This window comes from Desmodus rotundus, chromosome 11 (assembly GCF_022682495.2).
Source record: "Desmodus rotundus isolate HL8 chromosome 11, HLdesRot8A.1, whole genome shotgun sequence".
NCBI lineage: Eukaryota > Metazoa > Chordata > Mammalia > Chiroptera > Phyllostomidae > Desmodus > Desmodus rotundus.
In genome coordinates, this window is record NC_071397.1 from 30,924,486 (window position 1) to 30,943,941 (window position 19,456).

The 19,456-nt window shown below is 32.8% G+C and overlaps 1 protein-coding gene across 34 annotated transcripts in view; it reads left to right on the forward strand.

Annotated features, from left to right (window-relative positions):
- Positions 1-19,456, forward strand: part of RIMS1 (regulating synaptic membrane exocytosis 1) — a 412,581-nt gene that overhangs the window by 263,692 nt on the left and 129,433 nt on the right. For all 34 annotated transcript variants that reach the window (XR_008425501.1, XM_053913690.1, XM_053913696.1 and 31 more), the window contains 7 exons: positions 4,126-4,193; positions 4,772-4,882; positions 6,402-6,501; positions 10,378-10,501; positions 14,646-14,692; positions 16,670-16,782; positions 18,645-18,775. Coding sequence is in view for 33 of the 34 variants with exons in the window: in XM_053913690.1 (XP_053769665.1) it covers positions 4,126-4,193; positions 4,772-4,882; positions 6,402-6,501; positions 10,378-10,501; positions 14,646-14,692; positions 16,670-16,782; positions 18,645-18,775 (694 nt within the window). In the remaining variant the exon portion in view is untranslated. The remainder of the gene's footprint in view (positions 1-4,125; positions 4,194-4,771; positions 4,883-6,401; positions 6,502-10,377; positions 10,502-14,645; positions 14,693-16,669; positions 16,783-18,644; positions 18,776-19,456) is intronic.

Here is a 19,456-nt window from a genome sequence, read left to right on the forward strand (position 1 = left end):
TGATAATTTATTGCATCAGTACACATAGTATTATTTATTTGAAGCCTTTACTGTTTCACAGATTATATGATTAATAATTAAATTTAACAAGTATGTCTTCCCATTTTGTTTTATTGCCTAGAAAGCAAGTCCTATTAAATAATATTGTTTCTTATCCCTGACTGCTACTTTAATTTAGATGAAATTAGGCCTCCTAGGACTTTGAAAAACCCATTCTTAGAATTGAGTTGGTTTTTGTATATGCACTGTATGAAACATTTAATAAATATGTATTTTGCTCAGTATTTTAATTTGTCTGTGTACTGTGCTATAATAAACTAGATTAGTATTTATTTAATTTTATTTAGTGTCAACACATTTTGCTGTAGAGCATAAACAAAAAGGAAAACATTTTAAGATATATAGGAAATCTCTGAGGATGATTCTTCTGATTTTTTTGTCTATGAATTTTATCAAATTTTTGAATGGCAACAATTTGTATTATATAGAAGAACAACTTATGTATTTTTTGAGATGACAAGTGGCACAATTTTGATATGTATCTGGAATTGTGGAGAGTTACCATGACTCAATCTTGTAGTCATTTTGAGTCCCATCTTTAATCACCATTCATTAGAACGATTTTTAAAAATGTTCTGTGTATTTGTACTGGGGATACAGAAGAATTCCAGATTGTTTAATTCGGTAGGGCTTCAATGTAGATAATCTTTTTTTCTACCTGAGCACTAGATGGACACTCTACTTGGTTAAATGTAACTGCTATGAAAATTGTTAAGTGCATAGGCAATGTATGAAATTAGAGTGTGGTTTTCTCCCTACAGATGTCATGTACTCATACACACCTAGCCATGTGTCTATGTTATTTAGACTGTTCTGTTCAGTTGCTTTTGCTTATTGGAATCCACTGTGCTTGACATTCACCATCATGAGACACGGAATTTGAAGTCACAGAGATGCATGTTTGTGCAGCTACACGCTCCGGTCATAGTGACCTGAGGTCCGGAATGGCTCGTGCTCCGTACAGAAGGCTCGTTGTCGCTGAGCCTGCTTTTATTTGGGAAATGAAAGTTGTATGCTTATATATTATTTAACCTATTTTTGCACAAGATATTGGATAAAAGTCTATTTTTAAAGTCCACAAAAAATAATGCTTAAAATTATAACACTTCATTGAACTTGCCTATTTATGAACTTGAGCCATTTCAGCAAACTCAAATATTCCCTGGATCTAAGTTCATAATTATAGTAAATTTACTCCTTTATAGTTATATTTAACATTAGAGTCAAAATGCTCTTGTATTGATTCTCTAAGCAGATACCCTGAATTTATCATTTTGTAGTCATGCTACTTGAAATCAATGTCTTTAATCAAGTATTAGAAAAATAATCAAAGAAAATGTTTTATATTAATGAAATACTAGAGTCGGAATATTTTAGGAGGACGTTTTATTGAGTGTTGCTTATTCCATTAATAATAGAGAGATGTGACTTATAAAGACAAATTGGAGTACTTAAAAAGTAAATAATATCTTTAAAATTTAGTAATTACATGAAAGAAGAAACAAATACAGTTTGAAACTAAAATTTGGATTTTAGAAGTTATTTATTTATTTATTTTTAAAAGATTTTATTTATTTTAGAGACAGGGGAAGGGAGGGAGAAAGAGAGGGAGAGAAACACGGGTCAGTTGCCTCTCACACGCCCCCAGCGAGGAGCTGGCCCACAGCCCAGGCATGTGCTCTGACTGGGAATCGAAACGCCGACCTTTTGGTTTGCAGGACAGCACTCAATTCACTGAGTCATGCCAGTCAGGGCTATTTTTTTTCTTTAAACAAAAATTTTATATTTTAATGGGTGATAATGAAAATTAATGATAGAAAACTTTTAGAATCTGTTCAGAATGTGAAGGAAGTGTAACTATATAATATGTATAAAATATTATTGTATGTTAAAATATTGAATGCATTTTTATATTGATTAGAAATTTTAATAGATATCTGCAATACTGTTTATGACCAAAAGTGGGGGGGGGATATTCTTAAGCTGTAAAATCTCAAGCATCTATATTACCAGGAAAAGGTAAGAATTATTGACGGCTGCATACGGAAGTCACCTGGAAAACTGTATCTGTCCTATCTCAAACCAATTAAATTAAACTATCCGTTTAAGATCATTATCTTGCAAAGTTTATAGATTATAGAACAATGTTGCTTGAAAGCAGTGTTCCGCCATAAAGTAGGCTCAGTATCATCACCAACATTCACCAGAAGCATCACTTTTTGGTTCTTTCCGGATAGGCAAACATTCACGAGATCTGTGTACCTAGGTTTCCGTAGGACAGCTGAGTGGCACGCAGGGCAGGCCACGGTGTGCGGGATCTGGCCGTAAGCCAGAGAAGGACCCCGCGGTGCACAGGCTTTAAGATCTAAGTCAGGTTGTTGATGCATAAAACAAACTGTTTGCTTGAAGTTTTTGAATAGGATGATTGTCATCATGTTTTTAAATCTCAAAGACTTAGAGCAGCTCTCAAATTAATTACTGATTTTAACTCAGTGGTTTTATTTTTATTACAGTATTTCAAAATGAAGCAGCACTTTAGAAGTCATCAGATCTTATTATTATGAAATTTTAGGGAGAAAGATTCATGAAATAAAATAATCTTTTCAGTGATATTTGTGGTCGATTTTAATTTTACTCTTATAAATATGTTTTCCTTTAAAAGTTTAGTATCATGATACTAAAGACACTGCAGCTTTAAAAATAAGCATATGAAGTTTAAAAACAATAAAAACAAAAGAGGAAAAAACCTTACTTTTACAAATTTTCTTATATTTTATTAATCAGGGTGGTAATAGTAGAAGATTAAAAATCTGTATTAACACCAAGTTGTGTATACATTTTAAATGGTATAATTTTGAGAAGGATATTGACTTCATGTAGAATAAATTATAACAATATAGTTTCTGCTAATGCATTTTTAAATACTCACTCCTTTATAGAATATGTTCCTTTTACCTACATGACACATTTGAAGAACATTTTTGTTCGTTGTAGTATGTATTACATTGTCCATCAGCCTTATAAAGATATTATGTAAAAAGGAAGGGGAGTGACCACTAAGAAATGGAAGTGTATGGATTTTTATGCCTAGATATTTGAAACATTTCTTTGTTACATTCCTTTTATAGTGCCTGTATCTGCCATGCTTGTCGCCTCACAAAACGTTTTCACTGAGGGCCTTCACAGATGTCAGCCAAATGTATTTCCCCAGGAGTCAGCTAGACAGCTCATTGTTGGCTGGCATGCTGTACTCACTCTTCTAATATTTTTCTCTCTCAAGATCTACAGGGAGAAAATTTTTAATTGACTTAATCTGGTATTTAAAATGTAAAAGGTCATTTTTCTCATATGGGTTACCCCCTCTGTCCTTTCTTTCTCTGTAAATACTGAAAGTGGTGATGCTTTCCATTATTTTTCTTTTTTTCTCAGGTGCTTTCTTTGGTGTTATGTTTTTAAGCCAAAAGATGAAAATTAAAGGTTCATAAGTCCATGTTTACAAAGTTAGCATTGTAGAAGTCTTTTTTATGGCTTTAGTAAAAATTGAATACTCCGTCATTTGTATGTACCCTTTTGCTAAAAGTTATTCATGATATTTAATTACTCAACACTGTGTCCTAAAAGTATTTGTCCTGTTTTCCAGGTAAGAAGGGAAGAGGCTAGAGGCCAGGGAATAATTTTGAAAGATATGATATCATTCAGAAGAGTAGAAGGGGAGACACTAAGCTTTAATACTCACCTCGGTTTAGGGAATAACACGTTAGCCAGGATCAGGAGCTGGCGGGCTGTGCCTTGGTACAGATAGTCACGCTTTCCACATGTGTTTCTAGCCTGACGATGACAGCAAGAGGGAGCTCTCCTGTAGTATGAAGTGCATGTGTAACATGCGTTCATTCCAAGAATTCAGATCGTAGCCTTGGCAGTGCAGGCGTGTGCCATTCCGGGATGTGCACACTCAAGATTATGAGTCATAATCCTTTATAGGTTGAAGAAGCCATACCTGCAGTGATTAAAGCATTCTCTACTGCAAAACATTAATTACACATTTGTTTTTTTTCCGTTGTGCAGGTGACTTGGATTATTACTGGTTGGATCCTGCCACGTGGCATAGCCGGGAAACATCACCAATTAGTTCGGTAAGCTTTCTGGGAAGTGAGAGTTTGGAATTTAGGGGTAACGTGTGTTATTTATTGTCCTTTCTCTGATACGTGTTAGACGGTAATTTTACTCTGCTCCATTATAATATTATGAGAGCAAATACTGATTTCATTTAAGGCAGAACAGTTTTGAATAAAAAAGTTAACTGAATAATTATAACAGATTTTAAATAAAAAGCAATTAGTAAATAATGGCTAAATAGAAATTAGATATTATTTAGTTAATAATATCAACATTAACAACAACTCAAAATACAGAATCAGTTTTCCTATATAAGCAGATATATTTTTAAATTTCAATTAATTATATTTCAGAACTACTTTTAGAGATGTACTTAGTTGCTGACTACTGTTAGAACTATTTAGCGTAAGTCTCTACTGCAAATAAAATAGAGCTGTAAATGAAAATTCTTATAATCTAAGGATAGAGCCCTTCCGAATCAAGAATTCCCTCCACAATGTCTTTTAACTGAGGAAATCACATCATGTGACAACCTATAATTATGTGCCCATAGGAAAGAAACAACTTTTCTTAAACTTTATTCATCTTTTAATAGCATCCTGTAACGTGGCAACCATCTAAAGAGGGGGACCGATTAATTGGACGCGTTATCCTTAACAAGAGAACAACCATGCCCAAAGAATCCGGTGCATTACTAGGTCTCAAAGTAAGTATGGTGTTTTAAATTGTTTCTGAAAGGGTGAATTACAGTACGGACTGGATTCAACAAAGTTTCTGACAATGATTTTTAAATATTTTCCACCTGTGGTAAATTTAATATTTTTATCTAGGTTAATGTTTTAAAAATACTTTATTTATATGACATAATATTATGTTAGGAAACTGCAATAAAACATAGGAAAACTAAAGAATATTTCTCTGAATATAAAGTTCAGGGATGATTTTTATATCAAAAAGGTTTTAATGAATGGTAGTAATGATAGATAATGTTGACTGCATTATTTTATTATATCTTAACAAGCAACATAAAACATCACTAAAGGTATTTTTTAAGTGCAATAGACTTTGTGTTAATACCCAAAGAGTAAAATGTACCTTTTAAAAATATTGACTTTAACAGATATAATGAAAAACTAATAAATTATAAAATATTATATTTTATTGCAGGAAAAATATATATTTTGCCTTATTGTGTGCACACATGTGTTAAATCACATGCTTTTATTTGCTTTTGAAGCTTAGAGAAACATTCAAAGATGTGGCTTTGAAATTATTTACCAAGAGATTGTATTACATTTGTGTGATAGTTTAACCCCTTCCAAATCATTGACTATAAATCTACTAAATTATTAAGTTAATGTACTTAATAGTATCACCTTATTTATTATTGCCATTAATTTCCCTTGCTATGTAGTAATTCTGACCACCTCCACTAATGGGCACGTCCCTAAGATTTGTCAATCAGTCTCGGCTTTTGAGCATATTCCTCTGACTCTATAATTATACATATGTAACCCCTGCTTTGGAAGAAGTTAAACTTAGACACTTTCAGATGTTTTTAATTCTAGTTACTGTGGAAAAGCCAGGTGAGAGTGTTCAATAGTAATATACCTCAGACTTTGAGAGTTAGATTGGAGCACATACGTGTTTCAGATGAGGAGCTCATTCAGATGGTTGGTGGCAGAGATGAACTTAGTCTGTTACTCTTTGACCACGGTACATTGCTTCCTCAGAGTGGCCTGTTGCTGGTTTGAATTCCTAGTCTTTATGCCTTAGACCCACATTCCACTAAAAACATACAAGAGATCAAGATCTGATGTGACAGTGGGGCATTATTTGCATTTAGAAATACAGATTCAAACAGTGGCCATGAATTGAGAGGATAAAGGAAAATGAACCCTAATGTCACTGGTGTCAAACATTTCCTGTTTGATAGTGAGTAAGGAAGATCCAGCATTTGTCTTCTAAGGCTATATACATTATTCATGACGTCCTGGTATTGTTAGGTCAGTATTAGTAAGCTTCCTTAGGGTACATGGGCATCTTAAATATCAGATGTCTTCTTTTCAAAACTGTCCTGCCTGCTCCTTTCATCAAAAATGTATTTCACTTCATGAATGTCCCCACACTCAGTTCTAAATGCATCTTAAAAGACTGTGATTAATTCCTTAAACCAGTGAACTCATGTTTCAGTGTTGGGCACTTACAAATTTATGATTATCCAGGTTGTTGGAGGAAAAATGACTGACTTAGGACGCCTTGGTGCCTTCATCACCAAAGTAAAGAAGGGTAGCCTTGCAGATGTAGTTGGACACTTAAGAGCAGGTAAAGTCCTTTTTTAACTTTTGAACGATGTGTACTCTGTGCATGAGTTGGTGGTTTTCGACTATGGGTAAGTTGTGTATAAGTCAATTAAGTAAGTAATTTTAATGCATGAAAAAAGTTTTTTTCTTGATGTTGATACTTATTATAATAGGTGATTATACATCATTAGAAGTTTGGAGAGAATAAGTATAGGAATCCTTTTTATTCATGTAAAAATAAGTAGATTAAAATGCTGAAGGATTACTAATTTTCATAGATGTCTTCATAACGTCACTACAAAAATATACATAAGTTAGTCTTATGAAAAAAATCACTATTTCTTTAGTTTATATTTAAGCTATGGTAATAATTATCACAGTTTTTCATAGTGGTCCCAAAACACTTATTTAGTAGCAGTGTTTTTTAACGAAATATAATCCTAATCGCATTTCTTTTACAGATTATGTGATAAAATACTTGTCAATTTAAATGTGCCATATATTATACTTATGAGCTATTTCTTGGTATTTGGAAACGTATGTTGCTCTGTAACATGACACAATAGAAAAACAAGTTTTATTATGGCAATAAATTTTCTTTTGATGGAAGAGCATAGGCAATTAAGCTATTTGTATCTGATTTGCATTTATTTTTAAAAATGAGAGAAGATAAGAAAAATAAACAGAATATATAGGGTGAAAAAAGTACCTTTTTTTTTAATTGAAGGGGATGAAGTTCTAGAATAGAATGGTTAACCCCAGATGGGAGCTACAAATGAATAAAAGAACATTTCTAGGCTATGTTTTTAGTTTTTATACCTTAAGATTGTAGTTGTTGCAACCTTCAGAAAAATATTCTATGACTGTTAAAGACATTGCTGTTGTAATTGATTACCAGGATGTCAGTTCAACATCATTAGGCTTTTTCTTTGATAGGAACATGCTGTGCAGATGTAGTATAGAAAGAAAGTTCAAATTGGGGTTATTTATTTTATCTGCTATATGTGTAGCTTTGAAGATGAGCAGAGGTACAGTACACTATTACTTCTTATCATGGACTACTTATCATTCAATAACTAACTCAATCAGGAGTGACTGTCAGTAAACCGAGTCTTTGCTTATTTGATGGCTCAAAAATAAGCCTTAAAAAGTATACGAATCTCTTGTTGACTACTCCAGTATAAGATCTGGAGTAGTCAACAAGACTACTTTACACAACAAGACTTTACACAAATCTGAATTTTCAGATCAGATAATAAACATAATAGCTTTTGATTTTGTCTTTGTGTTTTATTAGAAGATTACTTATGAAAGTCAGTAAGAGTTTTTGAAAAAATTTCATTTATTCAATACCCTTATGTGCCTAGAGCCTGAGAAACTAAATCTAAAATGTTAAAAGTTCAACTTTAATAACTATAAAACTTTCACTTTAAGTGATTGATGTATTTGAAAAATGTATTTTAATAAATTAGGTCATATGTTCTGTTGGATTTACACTATAATTTAAGGACTATTTTTCTTGTTTGTACATAAATATTAATTGTCTATAAAATGACAGTGCTGTGGTTTTTATTAGCATGACTTTTGTTCAGCATTTGCAATCTTGCTCTAATCTGGCCGTAGCCCTCTCCACTGCAGACGCCCCTCGTGAGTCCAAGCGCTGTGCTTGATAGAATCATCCAAACCCAGAATGGACACACACTGTTCTTGTTAAGACTCCTTGGCGTCTCCCACTCATGATCTGCTCAAGTCAAAGCTCTGTAGCTTTGCTCTCTACTAACAGTTCCAGCCCCTTCCATTACCGTTCACCTTACCCTCCAGCCCTGGCAGTCTGCCTGTAGTTCCCTGGAACTCTTTCTGCCTCGAAGACCTGGTCAGCGCCTCTAGTCTGTCTGTTTTCTTTTCTACCCTTGTGCTCTGCATGTTGAAATCCTTTCCATCCTTCAAAACTTATCCAAAGTTGCCTTAATTCTAAAGAGTTTCCTGATATCTCACCTGTAGCAGTAACTACTTACTACTTCCTTAGCACCACCTGGTTCTACCTCTGTCCCTCAGATGAACTCCCATCATTTTATTGGAAGTATTCATTTCTATATTAGTCCTCCACCAAATTTAAGGAAAGGTAAAGCCTCTTTTTTATCTTTGTATCATCATAGTCTACATCCCTCCCTAAGGAGAATATTCATATATAAATAAATATTGTTAAAGAGACCACTTTCTGATTTAGGATATAATGATTTATAAATGCAAGAATACATGTATTAAGTTAATTTGATATTAAAAGTTGCTTTCAGGTTGCTGTCTATAAAGAAGAGAATTTTAGGATGCAGTGCTTTTGCACAATGTTGATTGTAGTGCATGACTGGGTAGTTAAATTAATTTAGTGTTTACATTCATCATTTAAAAAAGTGAAATAAACAGAATAGAAAATATCAGGGTAAGTATCATTTCAGAAAACATTTTTCCATGCACATACACACATATGCATATATACATTCACATGATGTAAACTTTATTTCTGTTTTTGGCCATAAAAATTTAAAAGATGCCTAATATACTTTAAATTTGTAATTATTTTATTTCTTTTTATAATGAAGTGTATTTATTGCCCACTTGGTAGACATGGCTAGGGAACATCTTAGGTAAATCTATTTTCGAAGTGATTTACCTGTTGGTAATAACCATATTCTTGTACCAAACCAAAGCAGCAGCATGTGCTTTTTAAATATTTATTTTTAATTTTGAGTAAGCAAACATATGGGTGGAAAATTACTTTAAAATAGTCCTATCAAAACAAAATTTTCTACTTTAAAAAAGCTAGCCAAAAACTAAAAGATTCCATGTTTATGGTTATGATCAGATTGACTCATTAGTTCAAAAAATATTTGCTTAGCTCCTAAAATGTTATAGACACTGCGAACAACAAAATAAGTAGCCTCAAAGTATTGAGCCTGGGCTAGTTTGGCTGAGCCTGCCATTGTGTATTGAAAGGTACCAGACTCAGAACCACCTGGGGCCTAAAACAACGCTAAATATTTATGACAATCAGTAGTATTTCTCAAATGACCTGTGGTGAAAATTCTAGTTAAAAATAACAAGTTGTTAGCCCATGTATTGTAACATGATACCATGTACTCTCCTTAACTGATCTTAGAATATTTAACAAACTAATGAGTATCAATTTTTTATTATTTTAAAAATATTTTCTAACTTCTTAATGTTCACAGTATACATTATGTATAGAATGTGTGTGTTATGAACATCTGGAAGTGGGTTAACTGTCATGCAACAGTTTTGCATCTGCTTGCTTTGTAACTTTGCCATAGCTACCTGCGTTACCCTGTGGGTATGAATTCAAGTCCTTTCATGCATTTTTATTCTGTTGTGCATCTGGTGAAGACAATGAAGCATGACTTATAATTGGAAAATTCATGCTAATAAATGTTAATTGCAATTTCTACCAAAAATAAAGCAGGATTTATGCAGAGCTTAAAAAGAATCTTTCACATTTAGAGACACCTACATTTATTATATGGAGGGCATGCTGCTAATTATTATTTTTTAATGTTTCCAAATAAGCTGTGCTAATTCCATCCCATAGCATGAGATTATTTTTGTGTTATTTCTGGTATATTTCAAAAGAAAAGGTAGTTTTGGATTGTACTGTTTCCAGTGACAAGTAGGACTCATTGGAGGAAAGAGAAAGATGAAAGGAAAGAAAAGAAGTGTTTAGAAGAAGCATTTAGCTGACATGATATGACAATCAATATTCTTTTCAGAGCAGAACCTAGACAATTAAACTATTTGTATATGTTTTGCATTTCTTTGTAAAAAAGAAAAAAGATAAAAATACACAGAATATATAAGGTAAAAAAATACCCTTTTTTTTAAATTCAAGGGGATGAAGTTCTAGAATGGAATGGTAAACCCCTGCCGGGAGCTACAAATGAAGAAGTTTACAACATTATTTTAGAATCAAAATCAGAACCTCAAGTTGAAATTATTGTTTCAAGGCCTATTGGGTAAGGCTAAAAAAACTTACTTCTTAAGTTTAGTAAATTACATGTATTAGCAGGGTTTTAAAAAGAACTTTATACATGCATTCAGTACATGTGAACATAGAGAGTTTTCCTTCAATGATGGGCATAATCTTAGATTTTTTAAATTTCTTAATTTTAAAACCCGGATACTCAATTTTTCTCACTACATTTTTGAAGCTCCACAATTTAACAATTGTAATATCAAAAAGTATTGGTATGCATTTTTAGAAATAAAATATAAAGTAAAATTTTTTTAATGATAGAACTATTTATTTTTAGTAATTCTCATTTAATGAGTAATATTTCCTTAAAGGAAGTCACTAACAAACTCACCTTCTTGTGATATTTAAGATAGTAATGATTTCCTATGTCTGTGTGAACTTCCTATTCTAAGGATAGAATATTTTTTCTATATTTTACCCATATGTAGTTCCAACATTTATTTAAAAATCAAGCAAGTGTAAAAATTTTTAACATTTAAATTGGTCATAACAACTAATATTTTTTTAAATTTCTGTTTTGGGCATAATGTAATTATCTACAGCCAATAGGTTATTTTCTACATCTGTGTGTAGAATTCGCCATATTGTTAGCTTTTCCTGACAAACCCACAAAGTCCAGAATATTCATTTTGCCAGTCTAAATTTTTAGAAGGTATATTTATCTCATTATAATTAGCCTAATGTTTAAATATATTTTTGGACATTTTTTTCCTATTTTCTAAACTCTTACAGAACCATTAATTAAAGGTTTTTGTGTTGAACAAGTGCTAACCTTGAGTTCTTGCTGTCCTCTCGATTACGTCAATGCAAAACACACAAGGAAATACAACTACTCTAATTCTCAAAAGACTGAAAAGATTCAAAAACTAATATTAATATATAAAACTCTAAAATAAAGGCAAGCTTATAACCAATTTTAAGTGGTGATTATTAAGAGTAAACATTGCAAAGTATTGTGCATTTCCGTGCAGATTTTTAAAAAATAGCAGCACAATAATTTATGCTAGTTTTACATAATATGTGTTCTAGTGCTGAGGTAAATTTAAGGTTGGAAAAGAGGTAAGTAATTGGAAAATGAATCAAAAGTACAAAAAGTAAAAGTTTAAAGTCAAGCATTGTGCACATTGCCAAATACTTTCAAATATGTAGTGGTTTCAGAGTAATCAGCTAAAATATCATTGATCCGTAGTGACTTTCAAAAACTAACAGGCAATTAAAGTGGACTGGAATAACATTTTTATGATTTTTATTTTTGTATGGAAATAATTTAAAAAGTAATAATCTACATAGCCAAACCCTAAGATGTCATGGATTATGAAATTTAAAAGAATATGGGATACAAAGACCATATTTAAATGAAATTATATCTGGTATCAATTTCCCAGTTATTGGAGAAATTATTAGAACCCTGGAAGAATAGTTTTGGCTATATTTAATAACTATGTTTAATATAATTATATAATTTAAAGTAGAAAGGAAATATTTATCCACAGTTTTGTGGCATAGTGATTCCTAGAATTATTCCAAGTATAACTTACATGCACATTGATCGATATGGTAGATCCACTATGGAAAACAGTGTGGAGGTTCCTCAAAAAATTAAAAATACAACTGCCTTATGACCCAGCAGTTCTGCTTCAGAGCATTTCACTGAAGAAATCCAAAACGCTAGGTTGAAAAGATATATGCACCGCTGAGTTCACTGCAGCGTATTTACAATAGTCAAGATGTGGAGGCAGCCTGGGTGTGCTTCTAGGGACAAATCGATACCCAAGAGGTGGTATGTGTGTACAGTGGAATTCCACTCAGCCGTTAAAAAGAAAGGAATCTTTTCATTTGTGACAACATGGATGGACCTAGAGGGTATTATCCTAAGTAAAATAAGTCAGACAGAGAAAGACAAATACCGTATGATTTCACTTACATGTGGAATCTAAGGAACAAAATAAACAAAACAGAAATAAACTGATACAGAGAACAAATTAGTAGTCGCTAGGTGGAAGGGAGATTGGGGGGATGGGTGAAAAAGATGAAAGGAATTAAGAATACAGATTGCCATACATAAAAATATTCACAGGCATGTAAAGTAGGGAAGATAGTCAGTAATATTGGGATAACTATGTATGGTGTCATATGAGTACTAGACCTACCAGGGTGATCACTTCCAAAGGTATACAAGTGTTTAATCACTATGTTGTATACCTGAAACTAATATAATATTGCATGTCAAATGTAATTGAAAATAAAGTTTTAGAAAAGAGAGATGTAAAATGGTAATTAAACAAAGAAAACGAGCCCCAGCTGGTGTAGCTCAGTGGATTGAGCGTGGGCATGTGAACCAAAGGGTCGCCGGTTCAATTCCCAGTCAGGGTACATGCCTGGGTTACAGGCCAGGTCCCCAGTAGGGGGCCCAAGAGGCAACCACACATCGATGTTTCACTCCCTTTCCTCCTTCTTCCCTTCCCCACTCTTTAAAAATAAATAAATAAAATCTTTTAAAAAAAAGAAAACAAAAACCTATTCTGCTAAGAAAACAAGAACTATTCTGCTACCTCAGTTGTGTGTAGAACTAATTAAGAAGGTTTGTGTAAATGTCAAGTGGAAATTTAAGCCTAAAAATATTACTGAAGCAATTAACATTAAATAAATTTTGATTCAAAATTATATTTAAATTTTTTACAACTTTTTCACAGTTCTTTTTTTAATAAACACATAAAATCCAAAGGTTATACCTGGTTTAAGAGTTCTATATTCTAACTTTCATAACTGACTTTCAGGCTGATTTTCAAAGAAGTTATACTATTTAAAAAATTGTTTCTAGATTTTAATTGTTTACTTTTATTTGCCTAATACAGTTCAGAAGAAAATAGTAGAAGATAAATTGTTGGTTTTTTGCATCTTAGATATTGCTAATTAGTTTTTTAATTATCATGTAAAATATTTTATACAAATTTTAGTTATAAAGATGTATAATAAAATGTACTTATAAAATTCATAATGCAAGGCATATTGCCAGTTGTAAGAAGTATAAATTGTAGGCAATTATGAGAGTTAGTTTGCACACACAAAAAAAAGGGGAATGAGAGGCAAGAAAATAATCAAATGTAGAAAACTGTTTTTGTTTCTACCCCCCAAAAATGCAAAGAAAATCAAACTGATGTTAGATAAGGTAAGTGGTTAGAAATTCTCAAGTAATATTCTAATAAATCTGTTGGTATTAGCTTACTCCAGTCTGCTTTAATGTGTCCTGTCAGCACTTGCATATTGCTAATCAGGTCCTTATGAGGATACTGATATATCTTTGGAATACCAGAGGTAAAGTAGTTCTGTGTAGCACAGTTCCCAAACTGAGCTGGTCCAGGTTTCCTAAGGTCGCAGTGGATAATGCATTAAGCTGAGGTTATATTAAATATTTACTCAGAGTATTTTGTGAGTGTGACAGGAATGGGTGTTCTCACAAGTCACTTTCTAATCGTATCTAAATGGCCATCTATTTAGCTAACCTCAGTATAGAGATATGAATCTCTATATAGGGCTATATATGTGTATATGAATTATATATTCACATATATAAAGTATTTTGGCTTTTTGTTGCAAGCTTGTATCATTTATAATTTTCAAAGCAATTCATCCTTTTCATTTTATTAACTTTGCCCATGATATTCACCATATTATTTTATTAACAAGAGATGTTTTCATCCCTTTCATTCAGTAAACTCTTTCAGATGTGTTTGTAAAGCATATTACTGATTTGAAAATGTGTCATTTTGATTTTCTAGAATTAAAGTAAAATACTACCTTTAACATTTTTTATTTCCAAAACCTGCTGTTTTGGTAGTAAAAATATTGTGGTAAATTTAGCCACAATATTAGTTGAATTGTTGTCATGTTAAAATGTTTTGCTATTAAATATATAAAAAGTTATTTTTACTGCAGTTTTTATTTTTGTGTGGTGTTTGACATTCATGCACATTAGTAATTGCTGTAATAGTAACTCCTGTCCATTTCCACACCCGCAAAGACCCAAAAGGATTTTTCTCACCACTGAGGTGAAATGTGGCTTCGATTGCCTCAGACAGGGTTGTTTAGCTAATGGGATTTTCACCAGACACTGTTTCTTTCAGTGACATTCCACGGATTCCTGAGAGCTCCCATCCTCCCCTGGAGTCCAGTGAGTATAAGATTTCCTTGTTATAGTGACATGTATTGAATGGAATTGATAAGTATTTATTATTTTCTTTAGTTATTTGATACAGGTGAATTGGTATTACTATACTAAGGTTATCTGCAATGATAGCAGAAGTTATAGCAGCATAGTTACATGAGTAACTATGTCACTCATTGAAAACCCAAAGAAATTCTACTTTATTTTCTTTTTCTACTTGATTGTGTGTGTGTATCTACACAAAAATCGTTACTGGCAGTACCCTTCGGAATCATGAGTCAGGACCCTCACAGATCTCAGTTATTATACCAGTACTAGTTCCATCTGCTGTACGTAAAAATTTAGTGTGATATTGGGTTATTCAGTTTGACTGGTAATTAGTTCAGTCTCATGAGCAGTCTGGTGAAGGAAACAGGCACATTGACACATAGTTTTCTGCACCACAACCTGGTGTTGGGTATGACCATGGAAGTGAGTGGGTGGAGCAGAGGTAAATTCAGTGGGTATGAGTGGGTCAAGGGACGGTGAGTCCAGAGGTTGAAATATCTACATGGACATTAGAGACACTCCAGATGAGAGAAGATGGCAATATATGCAATAAATTATGGATAAGTAATGAAGTTTTCAATGCAAAAATGGAAGTGACCCAAATACTTACTTTGCCATGGAGTGGTATTAAATTAATAATACTTGTGTTTGATTACCAAGTGTTATTGTGTAGCCCAGCTTGTAGAAATTAGAAATACATGGTGGTTTAAGGGGAAAACGACTGGTGGTGGGTTATAAGGAGGCAGAAACGTATGGGTGGGGTAAACAAGGACCCAGCGATTAGCATATCAAATGCATACCATCCTGTTGTGAGGAGCCCACGTTTGGCTTTGAGCTTCTTGATATCCAGTATACAGATGCAAATGGAACCTATTACATAATTTACAGTGTTGGTACTATTTAAGAATTAACTGCTATCCTATTAAAAACAAACTGATTATTAAAAGCAACAGTTTTCTTGTACTCTTGTACTAAGACCCAAGAAAAAAAATATCTTATGGATACTTGATAAAAGAGACATAGTAACAAAGACTTTTATAGCACTGTTTCTTAGACTTAAAAGTCTTTGGAGGGCACAGAATGATGCTATATGGCTTAATTTAGACTTAATTTACATGTATAGAAAAATAATGTGTGGAGAGCATGTCCTCAGGCAGTGCTCTGTAATTAGTGTTTTACCAGGAAAGCTGAGTTCTGAAGGGCTGTGGGTTCAAGGGTCTACTTCTGGAGTGAGAGCATTAAAGAGACACGCTGTACTCATGGTTGTGTCGGGGTATACTCAAACAGTGACTTGGGAAGTGAGAATTTTGATATGAAAAAGGGGAAAGGGCCTCACTGAGAGGCTGAATGGCTGAATGGAGAGCCAGCCTCCTTCACAGGAAGGTGAAGCAAGCTACTTGTGGTAAATAGAGACAGCAGTCTCAGACTTTCAAGAGATTGATTCGTAAGAGCTCAATTGAGAGAGATGGTAAATCTTAGTTTAAAACAGTGATGAATTCCGGGCTTACATATACTCATAAGTTATATTATATATGCATTCATTTTAATTTCAGGATAATTCATAACAAATGAGCCTTTAGCCAAGATAATTGACATTAACTGGTACCATCTTTCTCATCCTTAAAATTGTGAAGCCTTTGATCTATATGTGATGTTATGCAAGAGCCCTAAACTGAACAATTGCCTCCAAAAATGAAGAAAACCAATACTTAAAAACTGAAGCAAATAAATAAAATATCTGATTATCTCATAAAATAGGCAATTAATCCAATAAGATATCATGATCCAATTGAAAGTAGATGCTGCTATTGTTGATATTTAATTATGGTTTTATACAAATAACATACATTTAACATTTTCTAAAAAAATCTTTATTCCCCACACATATTACATACATGTTACTGAAAATTACTTATTTTTTTCCCCTCATTTTAGGTTCAAGTTCTTTTGAATCTCAGAAGATGGAAAGGCCTTCCATCTCTGTTATTTCTCCAACAAGTCCTGGAGCTCTCAAAGATGCCCCGCAAGTCTTACCAGGACAGCTTTCTGTACGAATTTTTTGTACATGTTGAAGACCATTAGTATTTGCTCTCTGTTCTGAGTCTGTCTTAAAAAAATGTTTGGCTTTGTTTGAAGCTCATGAGATATTCATGGTCACTTAACACCATAATCTACGAGTACATCAATATTTCATGCATTATTAGATTATTCCTTTGTTCATATATTTATTTGGAAATATTTATTGAGTACTTACAATGTGTTAGATGTTCTGAACATTAAGTGATAAGTAAGTAAATAAAACATCCATTATATTTTGTCTGTTAAACAAAAGTTTCTGAAGTGTTTGGTTAGACATAATAAACTTAAAAAGTTGTGTTCCATTTACTTAACAACCTTATGAGCCTAGAGACTGAAGCATTTAAATTTAAAATATTCTGTTTAACTTCTTAAGATGTTTGGTGAAACTCTTCATGCTGCTATCACTCCGAGAAAGCGGTAGCGGTTGCTTTATCCATGATCTGGGAAAAGCTGGGATAAAGTAACTGTAGCTAATTTATGAAAACTGGTATCTTTGTAGATTATGGTGGAATTCTGAACATTTGTATAAATAACTAAAGCAAGGAAATCTTGCTTTAAATTCTACACATACTGGTTGATCTTTAGCTTCATTATTAAATGTGGATTTCTATAGTCTGTTTTGCTGCTCTTAGTTTTAATTAAAGAAGAAAACTTTAAGTTTGCTGTTATTTTTAAAACCTTTCTTGGTTTTAACTTCTATTTTTAGTATATTGAATGTCTTTGTAGAGTCTGCTGTGTTTATTTTAGCTACCTTGCCATCTTTTTATTTTTGTTGTGTGTATGAAGAGCTCATACACTCCTCATATTATTTAAGAGGGAAAAAATCCGTCTTGGTTTTATGAAAAACATATCTCTGGGATTAATTTGGAACAGAGATACGGATTCATGCAGATCCAGGTTTGAATCCTCAATCTTATCCTTACTCTGAAAAACCAGTCCCACGGTAAATTACGTATCTGTTTATCATCACTCTTAGATACGTTCCAGTATGTACCCATTAACCAACTTATGCTCATAGTTCTTCTTTAGTCATAAAACCAAAACCGACTTCTAAATTTTAAAAGCAAAATTAAAGTTAAATAGTTGCCAGTACAAATACTGCATTGGCTGCTGCAGCCCCGGTTCTTAGGAGCCTAACAGTAGACTCAGTGTGTCATTTGCCCATTTTTCTTTGTCCAGACTCTCATGAAATCTTAACAAAAATAGCATCATTTGGTCTTCGCTTAGTTTGAAGGCATCATTTGTGTATTGCATCTTCCTTTGTTCTTTTCCCTTTCTCTCATGATAAATAATCTGTAATAAGTTAATTATGAAAGTCAGAAAAAAGCCCTAGTAAACAGCAGTACCTGGTGTAAAATAGGCCCACCATTTTCTGGTCTTCTGCACCTCACCTGCATATATTGTTCCTAACCTCAAATCTCATTTTATTTCATCTGTCTACAGTACTGTAACATGCATTTAGGCACAGTGTAGTCATCAAGCACTTACAATCACCAAACTTTTGCATTTAGCACTTAAAAACAAGGATAAATTTCAATGCTCCCTCCTTCCCTTAGTGTTTTATAAAATTTTTATCTTTAATTTTCATAGCATGATATGGTATAAAAGAATATAACATTGCAGTTCTACCAGCTGTAATTTATATGGAATGCATAAAGATAGAAGTCAACTTCTAAGTAGTTATGCTTTCAAATCGGTATTCTTTTTCAGAAATAATGTCTATAATTAAATTTTATTTCAATTTAAAATTTCCTTAAAAATGATTTTAGTATTTTTTGTAAAATTATACCTTATGATTTTTACAGATAATTCTTGTCTTCATTGCTCCTAGGTGAAACTGTGGTATGATAAAGTGGGACACCAGCTGATTGTGAATGTCCTGCAAGCAACAGATCTACCTTCTAGAGTTGATGGGCGTCCCAGGAACCCCTATGTAAAAATGTATTTTCTTCCAGATAGAAGGTAGTGGATAATTTTAGAAAAACTATGCAAAAGTCTTTACTAATAGAAAAGGTAGACTTTTCTTTCTGGAATACAGTTTTGCTCATTTTGTAAAGATGTATTGAGGTAAAATTGTTATGCCAAAAAGTGCACATATTTATACATTTTGATGAGTGCGGATATATGTATACACTTGTGATAGTTTTAAAATTTAATGGGTAATTCTCTGAGAGAATAAACTACATTATCCCCTAAAAAATGCCCTCAAACCTTGTATTTGTATTTTTTAAATAATCTACCAAGTTTCAAGATTTTCATTGACTTAATTATATACCTATTAGTTTTTGATAGCTACACATCATTTAGAATATACCTTTGTGTATATTTACCTATAATCATAACTATTGCTTACATTATAGTTAAAACGAAAGTAGTATTAAACTCTTCGGTCTTTTTAGACTTTTATATTAAAAAATATGAATTAAAAGTAGTGATGGGGGGGGTAGAGGGATAACAAGGGAAAAAAGGGGAAGGGACAAGTCCAGGAACATGAATAGAGGACTCGTGGGCACGGACAGCGGGGTGGGGACTGACTGTGGGAGGGCGGGAAGGGGCAGGGGAGAGCAACGGGGGGGGAAAGGTGGGACAACTGTGACTATCAACAATAAAATAAATAAACAGTCAAAGTCCCAATAGCAGTAT